The 27,268-nt window shown below is 48.0% G+C and overlaps 1 protein-coding gene across 3 annotated transcripts in view; it reads left to right on the plus strand.

The window, feature by feature from the left end:
• Positions 1 to 27,268, plus strand: part of DIAPH1 (diaphanous related formin 1) — a 208,462-nt gene that overhangs the window by 113,421 nt on the left and 67,773 nt on the right. For all 3 annotated transcript variants that reach the window (XM_045026117.1, XM_045026118.1, XM_045026119.1), the window contains 3 exons: positions 378 to 980; positions 4,078 to 4,192; positions 4,583 to 4,591. In XM_045026117.1, the coding sequence (XP_044882052.1) occupies positions 378 to 980; positions 4,078 to 4,192; positions 4,583 to 4,591 (727 nt within the window). The remainder of the gene's footprint in view (positions 1 to 377; positions 981 to 4,077; positions 4,193 to 4,582; positions 4,592 to 27,268) is intronic.

Here is a 27,268-nt window from a genome sequence, read left to right on the forward strand (position 1 = left end):
GCTTCTACTATTCATTTTTATTTATTTACTGTAACTTGCACTGTTAGCTGACTCGATTCTGCTCGCTACTGCAGTGCAACCTGCTTAGAGGACAGTGGTATCACATGAGATTTACATTTTCCTGCATCCATCTGGTTGTAGGAGGACTTGCATCCACTCTCTCAAAGGTACAGTATATGGAGAAAACACATAGGTAACAGCATTCAGCAGGGTACCAGTAATTCTCATGCTAATGACCGGTGATGAAGAGAGTAGGACCTTAAAAAATTACTAGTCCACAAGTATGATATTGTTTTAGATACGGTCTCCTGGCTGCCTTACAGGGCTGGGAATTGGATACTCTGCTAATTTTGCTTGTTTTGCTCTTCTTTCTTCAGATCACTAAGTTGTCGAAGGAGCTTGAAGATACTAAGAAGGAAATTGCTGCTATCTCTTCTAAAGCTGCATCTGTCTCACCTCCCCCGCCGCCACCTCCCCCGCCACTCCCTGGAACGACGGCGATCCCGCCGCCACCTCCCCCGCCACTCCCTGGAGTGACGGCGATCCTGCCGCCACCTCCCCCGCCACTCCCTGGAGCGACGGCGATCCCGCCGCCACCTCCCCCACCGCTCCCTGGAGCGGCTGCAATCCCGCCGCCGCCTCCCCCGCCGCTTCCTGGCATGGCTGGGATCCCACCTCCTCCCCCGCCGCTTCCTGGCATGGCTGGGATCCCGCCTCCTCCCCCTCCGCTCCCTGGCATGGCTGGGATCCCACCCCCTCCCCCGCCACTCCCTGGTGGTCCTGGGATCCTGCCCCCTCCCCCTCCGCTCCCTGGAGGTCCTGGGATCCCACCGCCTCCTCCAGGAATGGGTGGCCCTCCTCCTCTGCCCCCTGGGTTCGGGGGCTGGGGAGCCCCTGCAGCTCCAGCTCTTCCCTATGGATTGGCTCCAAAGAAACAATATAAGCCAGAGGTGCAGCTGCGGAGACCTAACTGGTCTAAGGTAAGACCTGCTAACTGTCTTCCAGCACCTTCCTATGCCAGGTGCTGTCGCTCACTCCATATTCTCTCCATCCTTTAGAAATGTGTGACTTTATCAGGCATCCTTTGTGGTGCATGTGGGGAGAGGAAACCACCTGAGGAACAGGGGTGTCTGCTGGCTAATGGAGAGCAAGAGCTTCTTTGTGGGTCAGGCCTCCCCTGTAATGTAGCAGTGTCCCCGTGCTGGAGTTGTGATGCCAAGGAGCACTCTGTTTCCTTTTTAGCCTGCAGCTGCTGATTAATGGACTCTGTGGTGTTTAATTTCATTTAATTTCACTTGTATTGTTTATTGAATGTTTTCTGCCCTCTGCCTTGGAGGAAGTGTTTTGAAGGCAGCACCATGGTAACAACCAATTTAATAATCACAACCCTTCTAAAATATGCAAGCAGTAGATAATTACTCTGCTCTAGAAAGCACAGGCTGCTTTGTCATTTAAATTAAAAAAATTTCTCCCAGGTGTTTGGTTTTTGGTTGGGTTTTTTTTTTTTGAACCAGGACAAAGATAGTGAATGTGTGTGTGAGAAGAATTGTTGCCCTGCAGACGTCTACCACAAGCAGGCAGCAAGTGTGCACATCCCAGTCAAGCTGGCACCAGAGAGCCTGTGGGCATAACAAGGAGGCTGGCCTCCTCTTTCCTGTTGCATGCTTATTTGGTTTATTAGCACAGAGACATTGCATGTAATAGCTCAGTGGGTTAATATAGTAGCCTTCCACTCTGGAGGATCTGTATTCAAATCCTTTTCAGCCAGAACTGTAGCCAAGTTTGGTGGTCTCAGTGGTCGTGTGTATGTATCACAAAATTGATGTGCAGTTGAGCCCAATTGGCCTTGTCTGCTCAGGAGAGGCCCAAAATTGGAATTGGCAAAGCAGTATGAGGACCCAGAACTGGACTAGGAACAAGTCTTCTGCAGATCAGGATATAGGTGAATTGGCAGAGCTGTGTGCAATCCAAGGTATGGGATATCCTGGTGTGCTACAGACCAGGATTGTGGAGCATTAGCAGAGCTGTGTGGAGGTCAAACATTAACAAATGTTGAACCTGTTTGCGCCTCGTCAACAATGCGGAAGTGTTACTGGGGTTGTCCTCTTTCAGCTTTACGGCCTAATGTGCTGGTGCTGATAAAACAGGCAGAATTACTAGTAGGAACAGGCTTTCTGTTGATGATGGTGGGTGTAGTGGTAATTATATCCACTGCTTGAATTTTGATAGTGCCCTTACAGTTCCAGATGCTGTCTCACTTCCATAGGGACACAGTCTCTGACCTTAAGAGCTTACAATACAAGAAGTCAAGTAGCTTAAGATGAGTGGCGGAGAGGGATAAAGCATACAGTCCAAATATGTACTTTAAACTGTCCCTACAGGCCTCTCAGTGTAATATTAGTTATTTAACTTGTTGTAGAGAGGACATGGTAGAAGTAGCTCTTGAGAAGTTATTTGAATGAGAATGTAGAGGCTCTGAGGGGTCAGTTCAGGGGAAGAGTAGCATGGAAGATGCTTTTGTTGTAAAAGAGGATACAAGGCTGGCATTGTTGTGGGAAGCAGTGTAATACACCTCTAACCCGATATAACGCAATCCTTGAGAGCCAAAAAATCTCTGTGTTATAGGTGAGACCGCGTTATATTGGGGTAGGGAGAGGAACCACTCCCTGCTCCAGCTCATCTCCGCTCTGCCTCCGCCTCCTCCCTGAGTGCGCCGCTGCCGCTCCGCTTCTCCCCCCTCCCTTCCAGGCTTGCTGCACCCATCAGCTGTTTGGCACGGCAAGCCTGGGAGGGAGGAGAAGCGGAGCTGAGCAGCCTGCTCGTGGGAGGAGGAGGAGTGGAGGTGACCTGGGGCGGGGAACAGTTCCTCTGCCTCTCTCTCTCTTACTTGCGGTGGCCCCCCTGCCCCAGCTCGCCTCGACCTCCTCCCACGAGCGCGCTGCAGCTCTACTTCTCCTCCCTCCCAGCCGTGCCAAACAGCTGATTGGCGCAGCAAGCCTGGGAGGGAGGAGAAGCAGAGCTGCGGCGCGCTCTTGGAAGGAGGCGGAGCGGAGGTGAGCTGGGGCCAGGGGTCCTGGGGAGGGCCACAGCAAGTAATGGGCGGGCGCAGAGGAACCGCTTGCGGTAACATGAATTCGGATATAATGAGGTAAAGCAGCCCCATCCCCTGGAGCGCTGCTTTACTGCATTGTATCCGAATTCGCGTTCTGTCGGACCGCATTATATCGGGATAGAGGTGTAAAGAGAAAAGAGCCCTCCAGCAAGGGGGACAGGGGGAGGTCTTTGAGGGTAAGATTAAGAAGCCTGAATTTTATTTGGTGGAAAAGAGAGGGGCAGTAAAAGGATTCAGAGTGCGTAGGGGAGAGACATGGGAAGAATGACTGGTACAGAAGATGATCTCAACAGCTACGTTTTGTGTGGGCTGGAGAGGTGAAATGTGAGTTTCAGAGGGCCTGGAGAGAAGGAGATTGCAATCGCCAGGACAGAAGATGGTGGTGACCAGGATAAGCATTTTAGCTATGGGCTAGAAAGGAAATGCTGGATCTTAAAGGGGTTATGGAGAAAGACCTGGCAAAATCTGGACACAACCTGGATGTGTGAGTTAAGGCAGGGGAGCTGTCAAAGATGACCCACAGAATATGGGCCTCAGTAACAGGATGACTGTACTGTCAACAGTAAAACTAGAAAGACTAGCGAGGGTTTTGGAGGAAAATTGAGGGGTTCATATTTAGCCATGTTTTATTTAAGTTTGATGGTAAGACATCTGGGGGGAGATGGACACAGACTGAGTTAAGGGGCTGGAAGGAGGGAAGCAGGCAGGGTGGACAAGTTGATTTGTGAGTCATTGGTTCTAAGATGGTAGTTGAAACTGAGCAGAAAGATCACCCTGAGAGAATGTGAACAGGGAGAAGAGGAGGGGGCCAAGGACAGAGGTCTGTGGGGCACCTGCAAAGAGTAAGAGAGGAGGATCTGAAAGATGTTAAAGGAACAAACAGGGAGGTGGGATGAGATCTCCTGTAAGCTGTGTATGTGTACACACAAATTTTGACCGTGCATCATGCTTTGTCTCCCCTACAGATTGTGGCAGAGGAGCTCTCCCAGGACTGTTTCTGGACCAAGGTGAAAGAAGATCGATTTGAGAATGATGAACTCTTTGCCAAGCTAACGCTCACCTTCTCTGCCCAGACTAAGTGTAAGTGCTGTGCGCGGTGTCACTCCAGCTTCTTCAATCAGCACTGAAGAGTGGGAGGGATCTGGGAATGCATAAGGGGAACACTGAACTTTATTCAGAAGGAGTACACAGGAGTTAGCTGCCAAGAGGCTATCTGCCGTGTAGTGGGAGGGAAGTTAGGCAAGGAGGACTTCTCAGTTGGCAGTTGAATGCCTTGATAGACCAGTCTTTTCATGGTGATTTTGTGATCCTTTTCTTTGGCGCCTGAGCACTGTGCAGGAATGGGAACATGTGAGGTAGGAGAAGTTCATTCTAGTATGTGGTATTGTCCACTTGGTCTAACTTTCTTTTCCCCTCTCCTCTCCTTGCCCTGCTTCCTGTTCTGTGGATTCATCGGGCCGCTACCTGCAGCCTCCAAGGGTGAGTAGCATCAACCTGTCTGAGACTGCTTTGGGGAGACTCTACCATCTGAAAAGTAATTCTGCTGAGGGGAGGGAGTGATTACTGCTCAATGAACAGGATCCTTAGGATGGGGGTGACTAGCCTGGGGGAACCTCAGAAAGAGGATGCTGGAAGTGGTTTCCTCCCATTAGCAGGCCTTTCCCTTCTTACTGCAATAGTATTAGTGATGGTTCCTGAGCGTTCGATTTACTTATCGAATACAGCTGAAATTCTCATACTCTTACCCAAGTATGTGTCAGGCTCCTCCGTGAGCCCCAGGCTCCCTTTCCCTCCACTCTCATCCTTTTAAAGGAGTTGAGAACAGGATGCACAGATTTTGCTTCCCCCAACCCCCCACGTCCCCCATTTTCTGTCTAGTGTAACAGTGATGTTACTGTTATTATATAGTTACAGGGTTTCCCCACCATGAGTTCCTTCTTTAACTGATGCAGCACTCGCCTAACTCCAGGTGTTTTCCAACTGTGTTCTCTCTGAAGTTTTACCCTGAACTTAGGCTCCTTGTTTGTTCTGGGCCTTTGCTCTCCCCTCCGTGTAACACCTTGTCTGTATTGTGGGGTGAAGCTTAACTCACTCACACACACAGCCCCCTACCAGTGACATGGGTTCCTTGTCTGTAACGGTGAAATTTTACTCTTCTTCCTCCTCCTCTTTGGGCTTCCTGTCTGTAGTTGGGGTGCCAGATCCCCCTCTGAAGTGTGGGATGAAGCTTTACCCTTACCTTTGTCTGTAGTGCAGGGCCCCTGCCTGGATGGGGTACAGTGGATGGAAGAGTTTGTCATGTTGCCAATTGAGATTGCAGCTTGGCTGATAAATTGGCTGCCTCATCTCCTCTCTGCTTCTTTGTTTTATTTAGATGTTAATCTCGACCCCTGATGTGTGAAGCTAATAAGCACGGCTTCATATCCTCTGTCCCTCTCCCCTCCCCCAGCAGAATTAGCATATTTATAGACAGTATAATTTTTCCTCTTTCGCTGATCTGATGGTGCCAGGCTGCACTTTAATTTGTTTCAATAAGAAGCTTGACAGGCCGCTAGGCGCCTCTGGCAGCTTTCAGGAAGTGACTCACACATTTGCATAACAGAAAAGTTCCCTTAGTGCTGCAATGAAACCCTGTCCAACCTCGCTGGCTGCTCACAGGAGACCTAGCCAGACTCAGGATGCTGCCTACTGCTGGCATGCCACTCTCAGATGTTCCCCCTTCGTTCCCCCCTAAGCAGCTGCTTGAGCTGAGCACAACTTTCACAGCTGCTCTTGCAAAGGCATCTGGGCAGTCGTGGTCCCAAATGGGTGAAAACCTTGCACAGGTTTGGAGTAACTGCCTTGAATGAGGTGATGAGGGAGCTCCTCTCCCTTCCCTAAGAGGTACCCAGTTAATAGGGCAGAGAAGGGCCACTCTTTCCTGTCATTGATGCTCTTCTAATGCCACATGTCCAGGATATGTCCCACCTAGGAAGCGGGCAGATAATCCTCCCAGGATTGCATATTGTTTCTGTCGGAGGAAGGGGCAGCAATACTTGGTGTGGGAGGGTGGCAGTGGACTGCTGGAGTCCATCAGTGCTGTATCGTGCTTTCCTTGATCTTCTCCCTCCCCCAGATTGCCCTGGGTGATACTGGCTCTTTCTGCTTTCTCTGCAGTTGAATCGATTAATATTAGCCTTGTGCTGGCCGACAGGCTGCACTCTCATTGTTATGATTACCACAGAGTGCATTCTGAGCGGAGGGAGGAGGGTTTGGTTGTTGTATGAATTTTCCCCAGTTGTGCTTGTGGGATCTCTATTAGTCCATTTTCCCAAACTCTCACTGCCACCCCTGTGGGTTCCAGCCTCATTCTCACATGGGTTTTGTCTGATGACTGCAGGCATTTAGGTGGCAGGCTAGCACATTCTGTACTCGCAATGGCAAACACTCCTTCCCGTTCTACCTCCTAACCACCCTTGCCCCCTGACTGAGCAGCTCTCTTGTACAGAACCCCCCCCCCCCCATGCCTTTTAGGAAGGATTCCTGGACTCTTCTGTTGAAAGGGTCTGACCCTCTTTCACTAGTGGCCTCAGAGCCTCTTTTAGAAATGATCTGAAGTCAGCAGGGACACTCCCTCCCCTCCTCGGTATTTGTCGTAATGAGACTTCTCAATTTCTCTGTTTCTAGCATTCAGGGCTTGTCAGATCAGGAAACAGTTTATAGAATCATAGAATATCAGGGTTGGGAGGGACCTCAGGAGGTCATCTAGTCCAACCCCCTGCTCAAAGCAGGACCAATCCCCAGACAGACTTTTGCCCCAAATCCCTAAATGGCCCTCTCAAGGATTAAACTCACAACCCTGGGTTTAGCAGGCCAATGCTCAAACCACTGAGCTATCCCCCTCCCCGCCCCCCGGTATCTCTAGTGTTTTAAGTCAGAGTCTGACTGCTAGTTTAGGGAAGGTTGGGAGCCCACTGCCTCAAAAGCAGTGCATAGGTCAGTCTTGACAAGCAAATATCTGTGCTGAGGTCATAACCTAGGCTCTGCTATGCAATCAAATGGTCCAGCATGCAGGGGAACCCAAGATGGGATGGCTAAAGTGCAGCCCTTGGAGCCAGGTTCAGCCTGTGGAGCTCTTTGCTGTACCCTGCTGCTGCCACCATACAGAGCTCAGATCACACTTCCACCATACACTCTTGATTCAGGGGTGTGGCCATTGGTGCCTGACTCTCCTTCTCTATGAAAGATGAGGCCACGTGCAGTATGCTCTCTAATGCAAATTCAGTGCAGCTCTGTAGCTTCTATTAAGTTTTCCCGTGTTTGGTCAAATTTGGTGATCCTCTGCACAAGGGATCCACTGTAAATCAGAGGCTTAAAGTGCTGTTTTTAAGCACCAGTGGATGGTGCCCATGAGAGCCTCAGTATGCTCTTCATGCTGAATAGCTAGAATCAGGCCAACCCCAGGCATCTGTCATTTCGGGAAGAGTGAAGGGTGATCAGCTGTTGAATCTGGGCAGTGTTGGCACAGCTAGTGCTGTATTGTGCAGTGGTAACAGTAGAAGGCAGGTTGTACAGTGCTGATGGAAAGCCTGAATGAGGCCCCAGGGTAGTGACTGGGGGAAGGGTAGCTACCTTTCTCACTAGGGTGGGCACTGTCTGAAGATGGTTGGGTTACTTAGCAGGGGACTGTAGTGGTGAAAAGGGGTTTGGTGGTCTAGTGTCCCTGTCTCAAGGATTTCTGCTGTCTTGTGGAAGTGCTCACTCTGAGTGACAGTCCGTACTCTGCATCTCCCAATTCTTACTTGCAGAGTTGGGAATTTGTCCTTTGGGGAGTGGAAACTAAATGGCTGAGGTGGGTAGCTTGAGTAAACTGTGCATGAAAGAGTTACTACTCCCCACTTTTCTAACTCTGCTGAATGAATGCTGTGAAGGCTGCAACATCTCTATTAGGCATTAAAGCTCCCCGAAGAGGAGCCTCACACACTACTCCACAGGTAGACTCCACTTTAATATGAGCAGGGTGCTCTTTAATTTTTAACTGGCTTTCAATTAAAACTACAGAGCTGCACTTAGTTCTGTTTAATGGGTTTGGCAGTACGCTGTACCCTGCTCTCTGAAAGGTACAAACTGCACTTGGCCATCTCCCTCCCCATCCTGCACTTTCCTGTGAAATATTTAACTCCGCTCCTTCCTTTCAGCTGCCACACTTTTCTTTCAAAGTTTAATCATTTTTACCTAGAGGGTAAAGAAGAATCTCTCCTCTCTATGTGAAATGAGACTTGGAATAAGATTGTCAGCAGAATGTCTTTTCCCTTCCTCTTTCCCCTTTTCTCTTTTTTTTCCCCATGCTTCAGTGACTCCAGCTTTCCCTGATTTTTATTTCAATTAGTCAGTCAGACAGCTGATGACAGTTCAATTATTTAAATATTGGGGGTCTTGTTTTTAATCTCTCTCTCAGGGAAGTGAGTGGTTTGGCAGGAAGAGCGATGGCTGAGCTGGCCAACCAGCATGCTTGTACCCACTGACACTTGCCATCCATTCCTGGTTTGCCTGTCACTGTAAATCAAAGAGGTGGCAATATGCTGAACATTCATAGGCTGCCTTATCAGAGCTTGGGCTCTGGGCCCCAGTGGACTTTCCTATCAACTTTTCTAATCCCATGCTTCATTTCTGCAACTTCCCCACTCTGGTTGGCAGCCCATACTAAAAGAAATATGGTGCACGCAGAATAGGGTGAATGGAAGGGGCTCCCCCTCGGAAAGTTTGCAGAGAGGTTTGTAGAGTGTTTAGTGTGCATTAACTGGCTGTCCACTCATCCCAGTGGCTGGCATCTCTCCTTTCCTTTCTCCTGCTCTAACAGGTGGATGCTGAGGCTCTCTTCCTCATCTCACTGAGTGCTCTATGCAGAATATCTTTCAAAACTGTTTAATATTTATGGAGCTAAAAGCAAATGGAAGGCAAGGCACTCTCCTCTGTCTGTACCAAGGCAGGTTCTTCTCCGCAGAGACTCCCAGCCTGTGAAAATTTCACAAGCTTGAACTGTGAGGCTGCTCATGATAAATCAGTTGCCTTCTCAACTGATTCCAAAATGAACTGAAACACAAATGGAATGCTGAGGGCAGCAGTGTCCTGGGGTCAGCCTCACTCCTCCCTTTGGGCTCTAATCATTTTGTGCTGGGACGTCAAAATTCCTTGGAGCTGTGCAGTGTGATAGAAGAGGTGGTGTCGAGCCAGGAAGCCATTGTGTGGGGGAGACAGCTCCTGTCCAAGAGTGTTGAGTGATGTTTCCTTGCTCTCCCTCTTCCAGGAGCTCCAATTGACATCTATTACAGGAAATTTGCCTCTGTTCTGAGGAGAGGGTTTGTAGCTGTGCTCCATCCTAACAGCAATTGTTGCGACAGCATGTGAACACAGACGATATGCAAACAGGAAGCACTTGCTAGATGCCTTGGCAGGACTATTAACACTGATCCCAGGGTACTCCTTTGCCCCACTCCCAAAAAAGAGAATGGATAAATAAAACGGATACAAAATTCACTGAAAGGTTCTGACAGGGAGGAGGTTAATGTATGCTGGCTGAAGTGAAATTACTGAAGCTGAGAGGTGTTCAGGAGCTTATGTTAGGATTGTGCTTCTCAGTCCTGGGCATACTTCCATGTCAGCAGTTGTTAGGAGGACTCTGTTTACCGCAGGTAACTGCAGAATACAGCCTTCTGAATGTCTTCCCCTACAGATCAGGGTCCATGTGCTGTGCAGGTTTCACTACCACTTTGGAGCTGTTCCTGAAGTCCATTACCAGCAATGGTCTGCGCCATACAGGAACCTGGTACCATGGAATCCTCTTCCAGTGTGGCACAGCATTCATAGCACTAAGCCCTTTAAACAGAAGCTATTTGGGGTGTTGTTAAGTGCAGAAATTGAACTGTTTGGTTTTTCCCCACCATAACAGAAACACTTGCAATATCAACCACCCAATCTCCATCCTTAAATAGAAAAAATACCTACCCTAAGCAATCTTTCCTGTTACCTGAAAGATGAGAGAAGCCAGACTCCAAGAAGTCCACTAGAGACTTTGCTGTTGCTCATCTCTTCTATATACTACAACGATGGGCAGTAGTTCAAAACCTGAAGAGAGACAATTTCTTAATAAAACCCTTTGGAGGCTGGTGCCTGTGTATTCTGAACCATGCTGCTCACAAATTTCTTCAACTTTGGATTCAAATTTTCCTGGGATGTTTTGTGTTCTACTTAGTCCCTGTTGCTCTCTGTCTGAGCAATGGAACAGCAGGAAAGTGGAGAGGGAAGGCCCTTTGGATTTTAGGGTGCTGTGTACTCTTCCCTCCTCAAGATAAAGTGGGGGTTGTGGCTGGGATGCTGATATCACTTTCCCAAAGTGGGACAAACTCAGTCCCTGAGCATGAATATTTCAGGTCACTCCCATTTCATTGCCCACACCACTGTGATAAAAGCCCTGCCAGCCCCACCGCTGAAGCTGGTAATTGCAAACACATGTAAGCACAATCCACCTTTGTGAAAACCTGCCGAAAAATTGATGCATTTGGGGAGTGCTGGTGCCTTCTGTCACTGAACGCAAGAGCTGTGGCTCACGCTCCAGTACCTGTAGTGCAGCTCAGCTCCTCGTGGCAAGTGGGGGAAAGGGAGAGCCCTTGTCCTTCTGTTTGGATTGCATTGCTTACCTGATCTGATCTGACATACCTTGGCCACCAGCCCAGCAGAGGAAGGCCTTTAATCTCTGTGTGTGCATGTATGTGGGGGGTGACTTAGCTCACCCCATTAGCGCAGGTGTCAAGTGGTTTTGAAGAAGTGGGTATTCACCCACGAAAGCTCATGCTGCAAAACGTCTGTTAGTCTATAAGGTGCCACAGGACTCTTTGCTGCTTCAAGTGGGTTTCGACACCTATGAGCAAACCACTTCTGTTAAGTGTAATTTTGAGGGGACCCTTTGTGATCCTCTCCAAGCTGAGTGTGAGTGACCCTGTACTGCTCCGATTGTAGCTCTGGCATAAGGATTCAGTAATATTCCTACTGGTTCTTTTAAAGGAAAACAAAACTGGTCTAGAGGGGCTTGAAGAATGTCCCTTCTCTATCCAAAGCCAGGGCAGTTTCAAGTCATTTTTTTTAATAGTGAAACCAGCATGCAATCATAAGTAAAGCAAACGTTGTTTGAGACAGCCCCTGTGAGTCCATCCCCTCCCCTCTACTGGCCCTCGCTGGCTTCATCAGTGTCCCTTTTCTTCATTCCTGCTTCTCCAATACTTCATCCTTTGTAAATGTCTCTCTCTAATGCTCTCTTGCTCTTCCTTTCTCATGTGGCTTTTCTGCCTGTCTCCTCACCATGATTTCTCCTCCCTGATTTTCCTCTGCCTTCTTGGGGTAGGAAGCTATTGTGCATGCCTTGGTCATTTCCCACGTGTGGGTGACAAGTGTTTTAGATGGAAAATTTGTGGGTGTCACCCTGCAGGTGTGGGTTCGTCTGCCAGCAGCAGCGAGACTTGAGTTAAAGGAGTTTATCTCCGACTGTTTAACAGACCCCCAAACACTGGAGACATGTGGGCTGGATTCCATTTCCAGGGTCTTCTCTATGCTGTGGGGGTGGGGGCTTGAGAACACATGCTCTGTATCTGTCTGCCCCTTCATTCAAGCACTTCTGTCTCTGAAGCAAAATGATTAAACCCTTGCTCTGTCTTTCCAAATTTTGTGTATAGATGGGCCCTGAAGTGATTGACTGGGAAGGGGTCAGTATTCTGTGGGCCCTGAGGTGGATCCTGTTGGCTCTGCAGGCCTGGAGTAACTGGCTGTGAACAGCTGCTGCAGAGCTGTGTGGGAGCTAGGAGCAGTATGCTTGTTTTGCACAGCTTGAACATGCACAGACATTGTCAGTGCTGTGGATGACTGTGTTTCTGTGTGTGGGGAAGTTTTTTGGATCACCAGGGTTTCCTCAGCTTCCATTATTTGCTTCATTGCCTGTCAAACACAACTCCTGCCCCCACACTAGACAGCACACTCATCACTACACTTGCTTATCCGAGCAGCGCTACTCTGTGTTACCTCAGATAATAAAAACCTACCTGCATCTTTGTGCCTGCCCTGCTCTGATGAGGTCTGTGTTGTGCCTGCTGCTTTGTCTGTCTTAGAGCCAGACAGTTATGGCCTTGGTCTCCCTAATTTTTCTACCCTTTTCCTCTTCTTCTGGAGGGTCAAATGCTTTTTTCTGAACTGACATTTACTGCTGGGAGCCTCATTATTCCATCCTCAGCCTCAGCTCTGATTCAGACAGGTTCATGCTGCTGAAAAGATCACAGGGGCAGGAGAACTCCCAGCCTTTCTTTCTCTCCTGCCACTTCTGCCCTAGCTCTGAGGAGCTGCAGCTCTTTAGAGCTACCCAAAAGCCACCTCAACCCAGTGGTCTCACTGGAAACACGTCAACCAGAAATAAGAGACCATGATTAGAGTATTGAGATTTACTAATTTTCTTTGCCATTTGTGCTCATTATCAGTGTTACTGCACTGAAAGGGAGATTGCTAAACTTGAACAAAACCAGAGATTAAACCCCCAAGTCACTGCTGAACTGCCCTCTCACCAAGGGCTGTGTGTGCAGGGGAGAGTGTTCAGCACCCCATGTTCCTCCCACCCACTGTCCAGCCTGGGAGGGAGAAGGAGATGGGCTCCATACACCCCCCATCCCTACTCCCCATATTAATCAGAGCTTGTTTAGGGGTGGGGGGCTGTCTCTCATCCCAGACCCCCAGTAGCTAATCTCTGTGTGTGTGGGGGGGGGCAGAGGGCCCCAACGCAAGAGGGATGGTTTAGTAGTACTCTGGCTCTCTCTTCACTCCAAGTCCCACTTTTCTGTAAGGCTGAAATTACGAGCTATTCAATGTACCTGATACAGTTTTTCTAACAGAAAGTGGGCACTGAACCCTAGCTGTTGCCAGAAGAACCTCTGGGTCCTATGGGGGAGATGATGGGAGATAGGTCCAAATAGTCTAGGAAAACTTCAACTAAAAAAAACAAAAAACTATTTCCCAGTCAATCTAGACTGGCTAAAAGGCAAAGGGCTCTGTAACCTATCATCTACTGTTCTCTTAACCCAGGAACTCCTTCTCCCAGTGGAAGGAGTGTTACATAAAATTGCCTCCTCCCCAGAACTGTTTCTAGAAACAACTCCTTCTGCTAAAATGAACTGTAAAATGAAGATGTCAAACTTTACAAGACTGGCAGCTCCGCAGGGTAAGGACCTTGTTCTGTACAGGGTTAGGCATGTCTTCAGCTGCCAAAGAAAATCCACATAGGGCAACTTGAACATTTTCTCAAGGTAGTTTATTAAGCATTCAGGTGTAAGGAAATGCCTGTGTCAGAGTCACTCATGCTAACTCTGCTGACCCTTTGTATATTGTATTTGAGAACACCACAGGTGCTTCTATCAACCAGACCGTATATAACATCTTACACTACTTTTTCCTTTTATTTGCATGCCAAACAGAGATCATGAAAGTCAGTTGTTTAGATGTAGCATAAATGAGGCAAAGGCTCCTGTGAAGTCCTACCTCATTTATTGCACACCATATAGTAGTGCATGAGGCACTGTACACCATACTAGGTCGTTAATGAATGAAGCAAGGGCTTGTGTGGTGCTGAGCCTCCTACACTGCACTCCACAGTCTGCACTATAAACAAAAAACTGATTTGAGCTTGTGGAATTTATTGGCCAGACAAGCTACGAGTGCAAGTATATATGATAGCTCAGATATCTGTCACAAGATAGCTTGGTAATCCATCAAGGCTTCCCACTAGTGATTGGGAGTTAGTAGTAGTGTCCCCTTGCCCTATGGCAACTTATTGCTCTGTTGATGTGTCAGGTTCACCAATGTGTTGCCGGTGCATAGGGACAGGTTGGTGTTTCTCACACTGCAGCTGCCATTCCCCAGTCCTGTAGTGCATGACACTTTAGACTCTCGGAGGCTTATTCATTTATCAGAGTCCTGATCTTTGGGCCCTCAGTGCACAGTTATCTCCTGAGTACTGGCTCCTAACCTAGATGCAATTGCCTCGGTGATGGAATGCCTGTCCTCAAAGGGTATCAGACTGCACAGAGCTGATAAGGAGACTCACTGTCCTGTTTGGAAGATCCCAGGTATGGAGCGGAATGAAATGTTAATAGGAGGTTTAGTGACTGATCAGTAAGTGCTCCAGTCTAGAGAAACATCTCCCTGGGATCATTACTTCACACTACTGTCCCCACTAACACCCATAAGCTTGCACGCTAATGCTTTTTCTCCTTCAGTCTCGCTGTTCACGGAACAGCGGATATGATGGTGGGACAGATTGCCTCTGCAGAGAAAGCTTTTCCAAAATCTCGGAGGCCCTATCTGGGTAGATCCTCCTAGGGTGGAGCAGACCACTCTTCTGTATGGTGGTACCTGTTCCGTGCAGTAAGATGCAGATTTTTCATCCTGGGAGGATTCCATGAGATTCCTTGTTACTTAGAAAGCAAAACTCTAGGAGACTGCCCTGCTATAAGGGAGGGAATGATGACAGCAGGGGTGAGAGAGAATGCCCTGCCATTATAGAAGGAGATGTGGGCGAAGGTGGCATTGCCCTGCCCATATGTAGGTAAGAGATGGCTGAATGGGCTTGACAGATCTGAGCTGCCATCATTATTAATTGAACTACACCTCTACCTCAATATAATGCTGTCCTTGGGAGGCAAAAAATCTTACCGTGTTATAGGTGAAACCGTGTTATATCGAACTTGCTTTGATCCACCGGAGTGCGCAGCTTTACCGTGTTATATCACAATTCGTGTTATATCGGGTCGCGTTATATCAGGATAGAGGTGTACATTAAGAAATGATTGGTGGAGAAATAGGGTCTTTGTCAGTGTGACGTTCCCCTGGTGTTATCTGGACTGGTGATCTGCTAGGTCACTCCAATCCTCGACAATGGGAGCTGACCTTACCCTGCTCTGCTGTAAGAACCCCCACACCCAGGCTGTTCACACACAGCCTCTAGCATGTAAGCTGCTCCCAGCTACATGAGTGAGCACTTTTGGCCAGCCATTGCTTGGATTGTGCAACCGAATGACACTAGCCAATATCTCTGGTCCCAGACACAACCATAGGAACCTCTGTCTTGCAGTGTCCACTTATGCCCGCTGAATGGTGCAAGCTTATATGAGCTCATCAATTTAACATATAAATTGATATATACCAGGTTTGTTATCCCAAGGGGAGTCTCTGACACACTTCAGATCAAATGCACTGCTTCGGGTAGAATAAACAAAGTTACTAACTACAAAAAAATAGATTTTAAGTGATTATAAGTCAGAGGGCAACAAGTCAGATTTGGTCTAATGAAATAAAAGCAAAACGCATTCTAAGCTAATCTTAACACTTTCAGTGCCCTTACAAACTTAGATGTTTCTCACCACAGGCTGGCTGGTTGCCCTTCAGCCAGGCTCTCCCTTTTGATCAGTGCTTCAGTCGCTTGGTGTTGTGTCTGTAGATGTAGGTGGAAGAGAGAGAGAGCGTGGCAAACATCTCTTGCTTTTATCATGTTCTTTCTTCCTTCTTGGCTCCCCCCCACCCCCTTTCAGAGTCAGGTGAACATTACCTCATCATAGTCCCATAGAATCATAGAATATCAGGGTTGGAAGGGACCGCAGGAGGTCATATAGTCCAACCCCCTGCTCAAAGCAGGACCAATTCCCAACTAAATCATACCAGCCGGGCTGACCTTAAAAACCTCTAAGGAAGGACATTCCACCACCTCCCTAGGTAACCCATTCCAGTGCTTCACCACCCTCCTAGTGAAAAAGTTTTTCCTAATATCCAACCTAACCTCCCCCCCTGCAACTTGAGACCATTACTTCTTGTTCTGTCATCTGGTACCACTAAGAACAGTCTAGATCCATCCTCTTCGGAACCCCCTTTCAGGTAGCTGAAAGCAGCTATCAAATCCCGCTTCATTCTTCTCTTCTGCAGACTAAACAATCCCAGTTCCCTCAGCTTCTCCTCATAAATCATGTGTTCCAGCCCCCTAATAATTTTTGTTGCCCTCCGCTGGACTAATTTTTCCACATCCTTCTTGTAGTGTGGGGCCCAAAACTGGACACAGTACTCCAGATGAGGCCTCAGCAATGTCGAATAGAGGGGAATGATCACGTCCCTCGATCTGCTGGCAATGCCCCTACTTATACAGCCCAAAATGCCGTTAGCCTTCTTGGCAACAAGGGCACACTGTTGACTCATATCCAGCTTCTTGTCCACTGTAACCCCTAGGTCCTTTTCTGCAGAACTGACCAAGGGAAGGGGAATCCAACAGATTCTTTGTTGCTGCCTAGGCCAGTGTCCTTTGTTCCAGTGAGGCTGGGCTGGGTTTGTCCCATACGTGCCATGATGAGGTGTGAACTGCCCCTCTACTCCTGGAGAGTTTTTCCTTGGCTTGTTTTAAGCAATGAGGACACATTTTCAGTCTCATAACTATATGCATGAAATTACAACCTATAACATTACTATATTACCCAACATGACAAACTTTGCATTGGATACCACACAATCATATTATAAGGATGAACATGGGAGTGCAGGGTGTCCCCCCGAGATACAGAGTGTCACAGTATGTGGCTGGGACCTTTGTGTAGGTAGCAGCAAATTGCCTCTTATCTCCATTCAGTTTTCCCATTGTGAACTAAAACTTCCCTACCAATTGTTGTGTCCACTAGGTGGCACTCCTGGCTTAGAAATGCAGTTTTGTGATTAGATTGCTGGCTCTGTGGCAGCTAGCTTCTCATGCTGTATCCATTTAAATGGGTGAGATTGTAATGTCTCACTGAAATGCACACTGCAAAATATTTAATCGCAAGACAGAGAGAGATTAAACCTGGTCTTCAAATGAATCTCAAGTGAACAAGGTCAGGCAGGATCTGCAGAAGGCAAAATGCACCCCATGCCATATGCATGTGTTTGTTTAATCGAGGAAAGCATTGCATCAGGTGGAATGCTGCCCTTTATAGAGCAACCTGATAGAGTGGTGAAGCAGAGTGCAATCATGGACAGCCTGTCGACTTCTGTTGCTGTGACATGTAATATTGAGGTTCTTGCTTAGCCAGGGTGTGTGTGCATGCTAGATGGGCTTTACCTTTCAGGGAAGGGGTTGTTTTATTTTTCTTAAAATTGGTTGAAGTTTAACTTTCAATGGCAGGTCTTTGTATAAACTCCCCAAAACTTCACACATTGCTCTATCTTTTATCAGACTATCTGCTGCATGGCACTTGCATGGGGATCTCGTAGGCCTTTTCCATCTCTAACTCCTACGAAAAGCTGTCCAGGGAACATTGCAGAAGTTGGGAGGCAAGGGATTAAGAATAAGTTCTCAGCTGGACAGTTCAGCAGCAGACCAGTGTGCTGACCTCGATAATTACAGGTGGATACTGAGAACTCAAGAATCAGACTCTAGATGTGGGCTGACACTTCAGCAGTGGGATTTAGATTAATTTCTCTCTGAGTAGGTAAATGCCAGTTGACTGCTGTCAGAGAAGGCTTCATGGAGGAATAGATCTTCCAAGAACAACACTTAGGCAGAACAAGTAACATTTACTGGTAGCTATAGTTCAAACTTTGCACCGAGTCCGTCAGTGAAAATAGAAGCAGATTTCAAATTCCAGAGCAGAATCTTATTGTTTTGAAGGATGTTTAATTTTGTCCTGTAACTGTTTGGCCTTTTCAGCATCCCCATCACCTTTCCCTTTGCTAAAGCAGAGTTTGCTGACTGACTCTTTCAGGAGTGCCTGTTTGAGCAATCCTCAAGTGTTCCCATTAGCTTGTGTGAGGGAGCTCATCAGACTTCCCAGAGCAACCTGTTCTCTTGCTGGTACTAAGAGTTTTTTCTTGATTTATGATGTTCAAGAGGACTTGGCTGCTGGGCCTGTGAGCTGAAACTGTCTCTGCATTTCTGTAGTTGTTGCCATTTGATCTGCAAACTGGCTGGATTTGCTTGGAGTCAAGACCAGTTCCCATTAATGTTCAGCTGCTCTTACAGCATGCTGGTACAAACTAGGGAAATTTGCTGGGACCAGGGATCTGTAATCTTCTCAAACTGGGACAGGCTATGTGCATGTTTTGAGGAAATAATTTGTGTGCCTTTTAACCTCTCCTCTGCTGCTCTGTCAAAAAGTTTACTGTCTGGCTCTAGCCAGCCATGTTCAGCATTTGTTGGGTGGCTCTGAGCCCCCAGGGTGTGGTGCATGTGGGGTTAATTCCCTGTGCAGCACAGAGGTCTCTTTGAAATGCAGGCTGAGTGCAGAGAGCCAGGCAGCCATCACTTGCTCCCATTGCTGTCTCTGCCTGTTACAATCTCAGCTGACTCCCAGTGCAGCTTTAATTAATTGGGTTCACAGTTAGCTTCAGGGCATGCACTTTCCTTTGATTTGATGAGCCTCACTGCAGCATGAGTGAGCGATTCTGGGCTGAAGGTAGCACAGAAAGTTAATGAAGCTGGACTGGTGTCCCCTGCCCTTGGAGTTGTGCCAGGCCTGGACGTTGGCCCCTGCTCCCCACACCTGAGGCACAACAGGGCCCTTCATACAGTTCTTAGTTAATTAACCAGGAAGTTATTCTTTCCTTCTTCCTCCTCACCAATTAGTCACTCTGGGATAGTCCTTCTCACCCAGGACACTCTCTTGACCTACTCTGGGGAATGTCTTCACTCAGTGCCCCCATTGTGGACATAGTACACCCTCAGTTGTTTTGGGGGTGGGTCCCAGCCATCCACTGCTGTGAATAATGGGGATCTTCCTGCCAAGGCCCCCCACCCTGTCTTCAGTTGAGGGGATGGGGCCTTCTCACCTCTTTTGTGACCTCCATCCACCCCCACTTGTTACATAAAGGGAGCCAGGATTCAGAGGGTGCTGAATAAGGTAAATGTGATACAGAGGCAGGAAGTGGGGCAGGTTCAATAAGAGGGAGCAGCTGAGAATGAAGGGAATCAGAAAGGAACATTAATGGAAGTAGAGGTGGAGGGGAAACGGGGAACCATCCAATTCTATACTGACTATGACTCCAGTGACCTGAAGAGAGCGTGGGAGAGAGACTTATAGCACATAGCTGTATGGATCAGACCAGCGACCCATCTAATCTAGGGTTTGGCCTTTGGGAATGGCTGATAGGGCCGGCACTAGCCGAGCAAGCTCATGCTTGGGGCGGGAGATTCTAAGGGGCGGCATTCCATCCAATCCTAGGGCGGCATGGCTGCCCTCTTTTTTTTTTTTGCTTTGCCTCTGGGTCCAGCCGCCCTTCACCCAGGGGGCTTTTTTTTTTTTTTTTTTTTTTTTTTTTGCTTTGCTTCCGGGTCCGGACGCCCTGCATCCAGGGGTTTTGGGGGTTTTTTTTGCTTTGCCTCCAGGTCCAGCCGCCCTGCACCCTGGTTTTTTTGTTTGGTTGGTTGGGTTTTTTTTATTTGTTTTGTTTGTTTGTTTTGCTTGGGGCAGCAAAAAAGTCAGAGCTGGCCCTGGTGGCTGATACCTAATGTTTAGAAGAAAGTGACATCCCTTCTTCTTGCCCAGAATGCACAGTCACATGCAGAGAAATTGAACCTGGAACCAGTGCTGACAGTTCATTGCCAGCATGGCTAGTGGGACCTATTTCAGCTCTCCTCACCTTCCTCATTTCAACCAGCAGATGGCGCCCAGAGCATCTAATGCCTGAGAAATGGTGACTCTTAATCAGGGAACACTAAAGCAGCCGTGTACAGCTTTGATTTGACTTGAGCTGTCCCTGATGCAAACTGTCTAGATGAGTTGCTTAATTTTGTAAATGTTCAGCAAAATGATGCTCTCTGAAAGGTGACAGAGCTGGACAGGTCCCATTAGGTCGCCTATTCAGTCTCACAGGGACTAATGCAGGATTGGTTGCTACAGCACATTTTCTGGGGCTTTCTTTGATCTATGTTGGAGATGGTTTCGCAGAGCATTGCAGGAGTGGCTGGCTGATGGCCAGCCTTAATTTCATCCCATCACTGCTAGTTACACCCTATGTGTCACCCTAAGTAATCCCTCCTCTCTCATTGGGTTAGCACCCCCACCCTCTGCATATCATCCAAAGCAGTCCCTCTCCCACGTCAGAGCTAACACCCTTCTGATGTTCCTGGGCCTTTAGTAGCTCTTTAACCAGGTTATCTAGAGTGAACTCATTTAAGCTGCATCTAAGGACACCCCACACTTCCCTTGCCATTGGCATGAGGAGTGGGGAGCATAGCTTGCAATGCGCTGACAGAGGTAGGAAAGGCTGAGCTTGTATTTTAATCACTAGCCCATGTACAACTCCTCAGTCAGGTATGCTGGTGCTGTCTCTTTACTTGCAGAATTCAGGTAGAGGGGAGATCTCTGAGATCTCCTTTACATTGCTCTGGCAGAATATAGGGGTACAATTGACCTCAGTGGAATATTTACTTTGTGTGCCCCCCATCGTAGCCCCTGGTATAGGGAGTGGGTTGAAGGCAGGCCAAGGGACAGATGTGCAGCATAGCCAGAGTCTTCCTGCATTCTCTGCTATTTCAGGGACTTGGTAGGGCTGAGAATATGGAGAGTGAAAAGGTGTCTGAAAGCCATCTTTGTCTCCTCCATTCCTGTGCTGAGTGCATGAACCAATTAACAGTTAGACCCACGGGGTGTAATCTCACTACCTGCCTCCCTTCTCAATGGCCAGCACAGGATCATTCCTTACAGTTCTTTCATCATGGCCTTCCACCTTTCCATTGAGATGAGAGTTCTACTGCTTAACAGTTCTCCCCACTTGGAAAAGGTTCTATTATTCAGCCTGAGTATTTGCGTTCCTGTTGCCTCCTGTTACTCCTAGTTTACTCCCCTATGACCCGCCACAATCAGTTCCTCTCCTTCCTTTTAGCTTGCATCTTTCAGATAGTTGTAGACAGATGTATGGGACAGATTCTGTCCCTTGCTATGGCCTGGCAGTATAAAGGAGCTGTAAAGCAAAGCAGAATGGAAATTTCCCCACACTGAAGCAGTGAGGGGCCAGTACAGGCAGTACATCCCCTGGCATGTGGGCATGCTGGGACAGATTAAAGGCAGGAGCGGCAGGAGCCAGAGCAGTTTCCACTCTGGCTATTCTGGACTGTAGATAAGCCCTGAGGTACAATGCCAGGCTGCTGTACTTAGAGCAGCCCCTATAATTGCTTTCTTATACTGTGGGTCATGTCAGTCCCAAGGCATTCCAGAATTAAATAAATGCAAAAGCAGTTTAAAGCCACCTTTGCACCTTCATCTCTGGACTTTGATTCCTGTGCTGCACCTCCTGAGAGGCATAGCACAGAATCTGGGCCCATGTCACCTTAGGGAAGTTGTTTGCCTGGGCTATCTATGTATTTAGCTGTATTAAACTCTCTAAATCTATCCCTGCAGGTGCAGTTCTGTTGCTCTTCAAATTCCTTCCGGTTTATAAAGATCTTTCTTTCAATGTGATGCCCAGATTTGAACCCAGCTGTAGTTATACTAAAGCTATAGAGAGTGAGTCTTCCTTCTCTATGCCATGTTGTTGGTGTCTGTGCATAGGCAGCCCCAATCACACTGGCTTCATATTCTAATGCTGTGTTGTATTCCAAACTCCAGTCAAAGCCTACTGTCAGTGCCAGGGGTACCTTCCCCCACAGTTTCTCCCTTCCATGGGATCTCAGATGTAATGACTGTTTTTTCTGGAATGTATTGATTTCATAGAATCATAGACTATCAGGGTTGGAAGGGACCTCAGGAGGTCCTTTGCATTTGTCCACATTAAATCTCATGTTATCAGATGTCAAAGGCTAGAACTTGTTTTTGTTTCAGAAGGATTTGGGAAGTGGGAGAGCAAACAGGCAGTGTCACCAAGGAGGCAGGTGTGACCTGTATTAAGGTAAAACTTGCAGGTATTGGATGGCGTTCTGGGTCCCTGCTGTGGAGAAGTCTGCAGGTATTTGGTGCTGGGGATAATAGCAAGCACAGCTATGAGGGTGGCCAGTGTGTTGCTGCTACAGACTTGAACACTTCTTGTAGTGACTGTTTGTGTCAATTTAGTTTAGTGAGTCTTTTCTAACCTTACAATCTCTTTAGAACTCATCAGGAGCAAAGTGCAGTTTTCCCTTTGAACACCAGGTGGCACATGGATCCCTTTGTTTTTTGCCTGACCCTTTGTTTCACTGCTGGAGTCTGAGGTTGATGCAACAATTCAGAGAAGTGAGCTAATTTTCCCCAGGTTTTGAACTCCTGTCTATGCCCTCCACAACAGAATCCTGGGGAGAGGGAGGAAGATGAAACAATGAGGTGGAAGCACCGTGATGCACCCACTCAGTCTGCCAGGGCAGCCTTTAGAAACACTAACTGAATCCTTACGCCATCACAGTATCTATGTATGAGGCTCAACACTGTCCCTCAGCTAGCAGCTACTGCCACCCACATTGTGCCAACCACACAATGGATGCTCCCTGCACACCCTTTCTGTGCCCTCCTGGGCTACATGGCCTCATAGCTCCAGCCACATGGGCAGCACTGCTTTCCTGAGCACCATACCACAAATCATACTTGTCCAGTTGGCAGTAATCCTCACATCTTACTACATCCTCCACTGACACTTGGGAGCTTCATTCACATGGGCATAAGTTGCCCTGCTTGGTTACACTCCCAGATAATACCTGCCACAGGGACACTGCTAACCCAGCACAAACTGGATGCTGTGGTCCTAGGCACATTGACCCAGATCATACTAATCACACCAACATCCTTATGCAGCCCTGCTGGGCTAAGATAATATTTGCCATGTGGGCAGAAATCCCTGCACACCCTTAGGCTGCCATTCCCAGGCAGATGTAACCTTAAGACAGAGCAGAGAAAATATCCAAAGGCGCCCAGGTCTCACTGAAACTCAGTGGTGCCTAAGTTACTTTTGAAAATGGATTTTAGGCTTCTAAGTCACTTTAGGTGCTTTTGAAAATTTTGCCCAATGTATGGATCCAGATGGCAGCACTGCTTTTACTGCTCAGCTGGTCGCTCTTGGTCCTCTGGGTACAGAGATGTGAACATGTTAAACCTAGAGCACAGCACATGCTCCCACATGCCGGAACAGTGCCATCCTCAGATACACAGTGCATAGGTGGCATTAGCCCCAGTCCCTCCTGCTCACAAGTCTTTTCATGTGGGCAACTCTGGCTCAGAAAATGTTAGAAGATAGTACTGGCCCAGTAAATCCAGTGGATAGAAGTCCCTGCCAGCAACTGAACTTGTACCAGACACCCACTAACCGGAGACTGATACAAAAATTTGGGCAGAGACCTCCACTGAGGTTCAGAGAATAACTCAGTGAGAAGCCTATCTTTGCTGGGCAGAGATGAAAGTTTGTATTCTTACTGGGATGGGAACTGTCTTTTATATCTGTTTCTGTATGGAAAGTGTCTGATCAAACTGAAACCCACCCCTGAACTTCACAACTGTTAGTTACATGGTCCAATACTCAACCACCCTTCTGGCTGTTATTTTTTGGAGAGTCCTCTAGTTCCACCTTTATTGCCTATGGCTTCCCCAAGCACCTACACGGTGATACAAATATGATTTCTTGTCACTTTCACTGCTGTACAAGGGATTCTGAGTAGCAGCAGTAAAATGGGCAGAATTTTCTCAGTTACTTTGGTGCTTTCTTGCAGAGATGTCAGTCTGCAAACATGGGGGCCATATGCTGGGAAACTGATTCATCATTCTCTGATGAGGAGGGCAACAGCATGAGTAGTGCAGGTGGTCTCAGGTGTTTTAACCACTATGTTGCTGAGTCCTGCTTTGAGTGGGATTAAGCAATACTGTGGTAAAAATGCCTGAGCCCCGTGTACAATATGACCTCACCATTGTTACCACCAGCAGAGAATCACAGGTGTGTTTTCACAGGGAGACAGCCCAGCACAGACTCTCCTATTTGGAAGGCTTTCTGTCAAACCACAAGTGCTAGGAACTGTTTTTAAAATTACAGCTTAATTTCTGCAGAATTGATTGCTTAGGACAGTGTTCTAGGGAAACATTCCCTGTCTGTTTTTCAAGCCCGACACTCTACAGTCTGCTCTTGCTGGGGAGATAGGAGATTCCACATTAAAGCACACAATCCAGTGATGCAGCACCAGTACTAGCACCTTTAGGATCCAGCAGGCAGTGCTTCCTGTGGTACCCCTCTCAGTCCCCTGGCCAGGTTTACCAGAGTTGAGAGAGAAGGTAGCTCAGAGGCTATCTCTTCCCATAGTGCCACCCTTGTCACACAGAACCCTAACACAGCACTTGCATCTCATGCCCAGTTACAACGCTGTCAACATGCCCCTGACATTGCCATTGTGTAATATGTTCATGTCTGGATAGCACCCAGTCCCTTGTAGTGCTGTTAACACACAGCACTCACACCGAATCTAGGCATGGCACCCAGGGCCAGCCCAGCAGGGAGCGCTCCTTATAATACCCTGAGTCATCTCACGTGGCCACAAATCGAGACACAGAACCCAGCTGCGGCAATACTTCTTATGCTAATATTTTGCTACATGTGGAGGTGGGCCTTCTTGGGTACGGAGCACAGAGTTAGAGGAGGGAAGCTGGGGCTGGGATAAGTCCATGACTCAGGTCCACCTGGTTCCCAAAAATACTGAATCATCAGCCTCTTTCCCGTCTCTACAGAAACTGGTAATAGCAGCAGCTCTCACCAGCACACAGTCTAGATTTGTGGGCACCAGGGATGGTAAACATATCCAGCTCAATGGGCACTCCTCCCTATTCATCCTTAGTGTCACCCGTAGGTCCCAGTCACACCACCAATAATAATCCCCTACTGCAATGAGCAAAGCTCCCTGCATTATTCAAATTCCATCTGTAGATATATGACAGCCTGTAGGAATTTGGTACCTATGACCCAGAATGATGAGCCCAGTACTGGCATCAATGTTGTGGTATCAAGGCCATTGTTTGTAAGATTTTTACTGAGAACATTTAGTTTGGGGCTTCAGAGGAACCCTGAGTGAACTCCTTTCTGGGATTCATTTTCCGTAGCCCTGTGCCTTTTGGGGGCACCTTCTAGGACACATTAGCTTGGGAAATCCATGTTATTTTCTTAGGAAAATGTTTCCCTTAGTTTTACTGAGAGCTCCTGCACTGCTCCTTGCAGCCACCAGATGTGCGCAGTTGAGCCACTTTGGCTCCGGTTACTAGCAATGATGTCAGAGGAATTGGATTGGAGGAGGAGGTCATCTGATAATCTGTAACCCAGGCAATGGTGCAGCCCGCTTCTCCACCCATACCCCCCTTCTCCTCCCCTGCATCTGGCCTCCTTCTCAGAGACAAAGAGAGGAAAAGCAGGATTTATACAGACAAAGGCTTTGCGGTGTTGGCAGGCCTCTCACCTTCCCCATCTGGTCCTCTCTTTTATGCTCAACCCCCCTGGCCAGGATGGGGAAGGAGCAGCCTGGTTCATGTTTCAGAGGCCCTTTGTCTCTCTTCTGAGCCTGACAGGAGATTTGTCTCCTTCCTTTCCTGTCTGTGATCTGAGATGACAATCAGGGAAGTTTTTCAATCTGCTGCCGGCCTGGCTTGGGGTGGGGGGGTGGGGAAGACATCACTTGTGCTCACACAGGCAGCTTTTGCTCCTCCAGGCTTTTTGGACACTTTTCTGTTATGCAGTTTGAGAGGAGAAATTGGTAGGTTTTGTGCTAGTGAATGAAACAGAGTTGTCTAGAGGCACAGTGGGTACAGGAAGGCACTATGCACACCCTGTCCTTGACCCCAATTCTGAGATACTTTTGCTGTTGCACTTCACTACTACCCTGCAGCTTTCCGACTGTGTCAGTCCTGGAGATCTCCACAGCTCTGCCGGTGTACCTCATTCTTGTTCTGACACCCTCCCCGCTTGCCCCTCTGTATTCCAGTCCTGAGTGCCCACACAGCACTCTCAGTGCACCTCCCTCTTGCTTTGTACTACACTCAGCTGTTCAGTCCTGGGCTCCCCACATGGCTCTGACAGTGTGCCTCACTGCTCCCCTGCAGCACTCTGCTTTTCCAGTCCTGGATCCACCCAGATCTCTTACTTGTACTTTCCCAGCACTCCCCTGTTGAGTCACCTAGGGTGTGCTGGGAATATGCTGGGCCAGTAGTTACAAGTCACTAAGATGTGTTTAGTCATTCAGACACAGCCCTACATCGCTGATATAATCAGAAACTCCAGTATTCTGCTTTGTTGTTCCCTTCACTATTCCATGCAGTAATTCTGTAAAAGCACCTAATTTGCAACATCCTTGACTGCTCCTGTTCTATCCCCTCTGCCCAGATCTGCCCATGCACTTCAGTTCTGACTTCCAGCACCCCTGCTACTCCAGGCATAGAATCACTAATCCTTGGATTCTCTTTGTATGTCTAATGTATTGCTATGATTCCTGCAACTGGTGCAGTCAGTTAAATGACTGTAGGATTGAGTACCACCTTCCTGCCTGCGCCCCACTCTCTCCCCCCGCTGCCCATATATTTTGTGTGCAGTTGGGTGGGTATGCGGGCATGACTGCAGAGATCTGGCTTCATTTGAGCTGATCTATATATTGGAAAGAGGCTACTATCAAGAAATGCTCCATACAGTGTGTTTCCATGGGTGCAGAGTTCGCTTCCTGGGCTCAGCACTGTAAATAACCTGTGTGGTCCTCTCTCACATTAGGGTACAATATTTGTGTGCTGATACTCTGAGTGTGTGCTTTCTATGGAAGTGTGGCACTCCTTGCAAGTGGAACCTCCGGAGTTATGGTGCTACGCTGAGACCTCTACTACTGGATGCAGATGCACTTGAATGGGTTCCAGCTCCTACTCTTGTGCCAAACTTCCCACATACCCATTGTCCTCTGGGCCTGACTGAGAAACAGGTGCTAGATTCTCTCGCTCCTAGACCCTCTCTGCTCAGTGTGAGAGCTAGGATGGGCCAAACTTGAGATGGCTAGGTTCCACCTTTGTATATCCCTCCTGTCCAGAGACCCAGCCTCCCTTCATCTTCCCCCCTCAGAAGCTATGTTCATGTGGAGAGAAGAACCTGGCTCTCAGCACAGGAAGTGGACCCAACAATGCAAAATTCCCCCCGCACTACAGCAAAAGCAGATGCAATTTGCAGTGTTCCTAA

This window comes from Mauremys mutica, chromosome 8 (genome assembly GCF_020497125.1).
Source record: "Mauremys mutica isolate MM-2020 ecotype Southern chromosome 8, ASM2049712v1, whole genome shotgun sequence".
In the NCBI taxonomy this organism is placed as follows: domain Eukaryota; kingdom Metazoa; phylum Chordata; order Testudines; family Geoemydidae; genus Mauremys; species Mauremys mutica.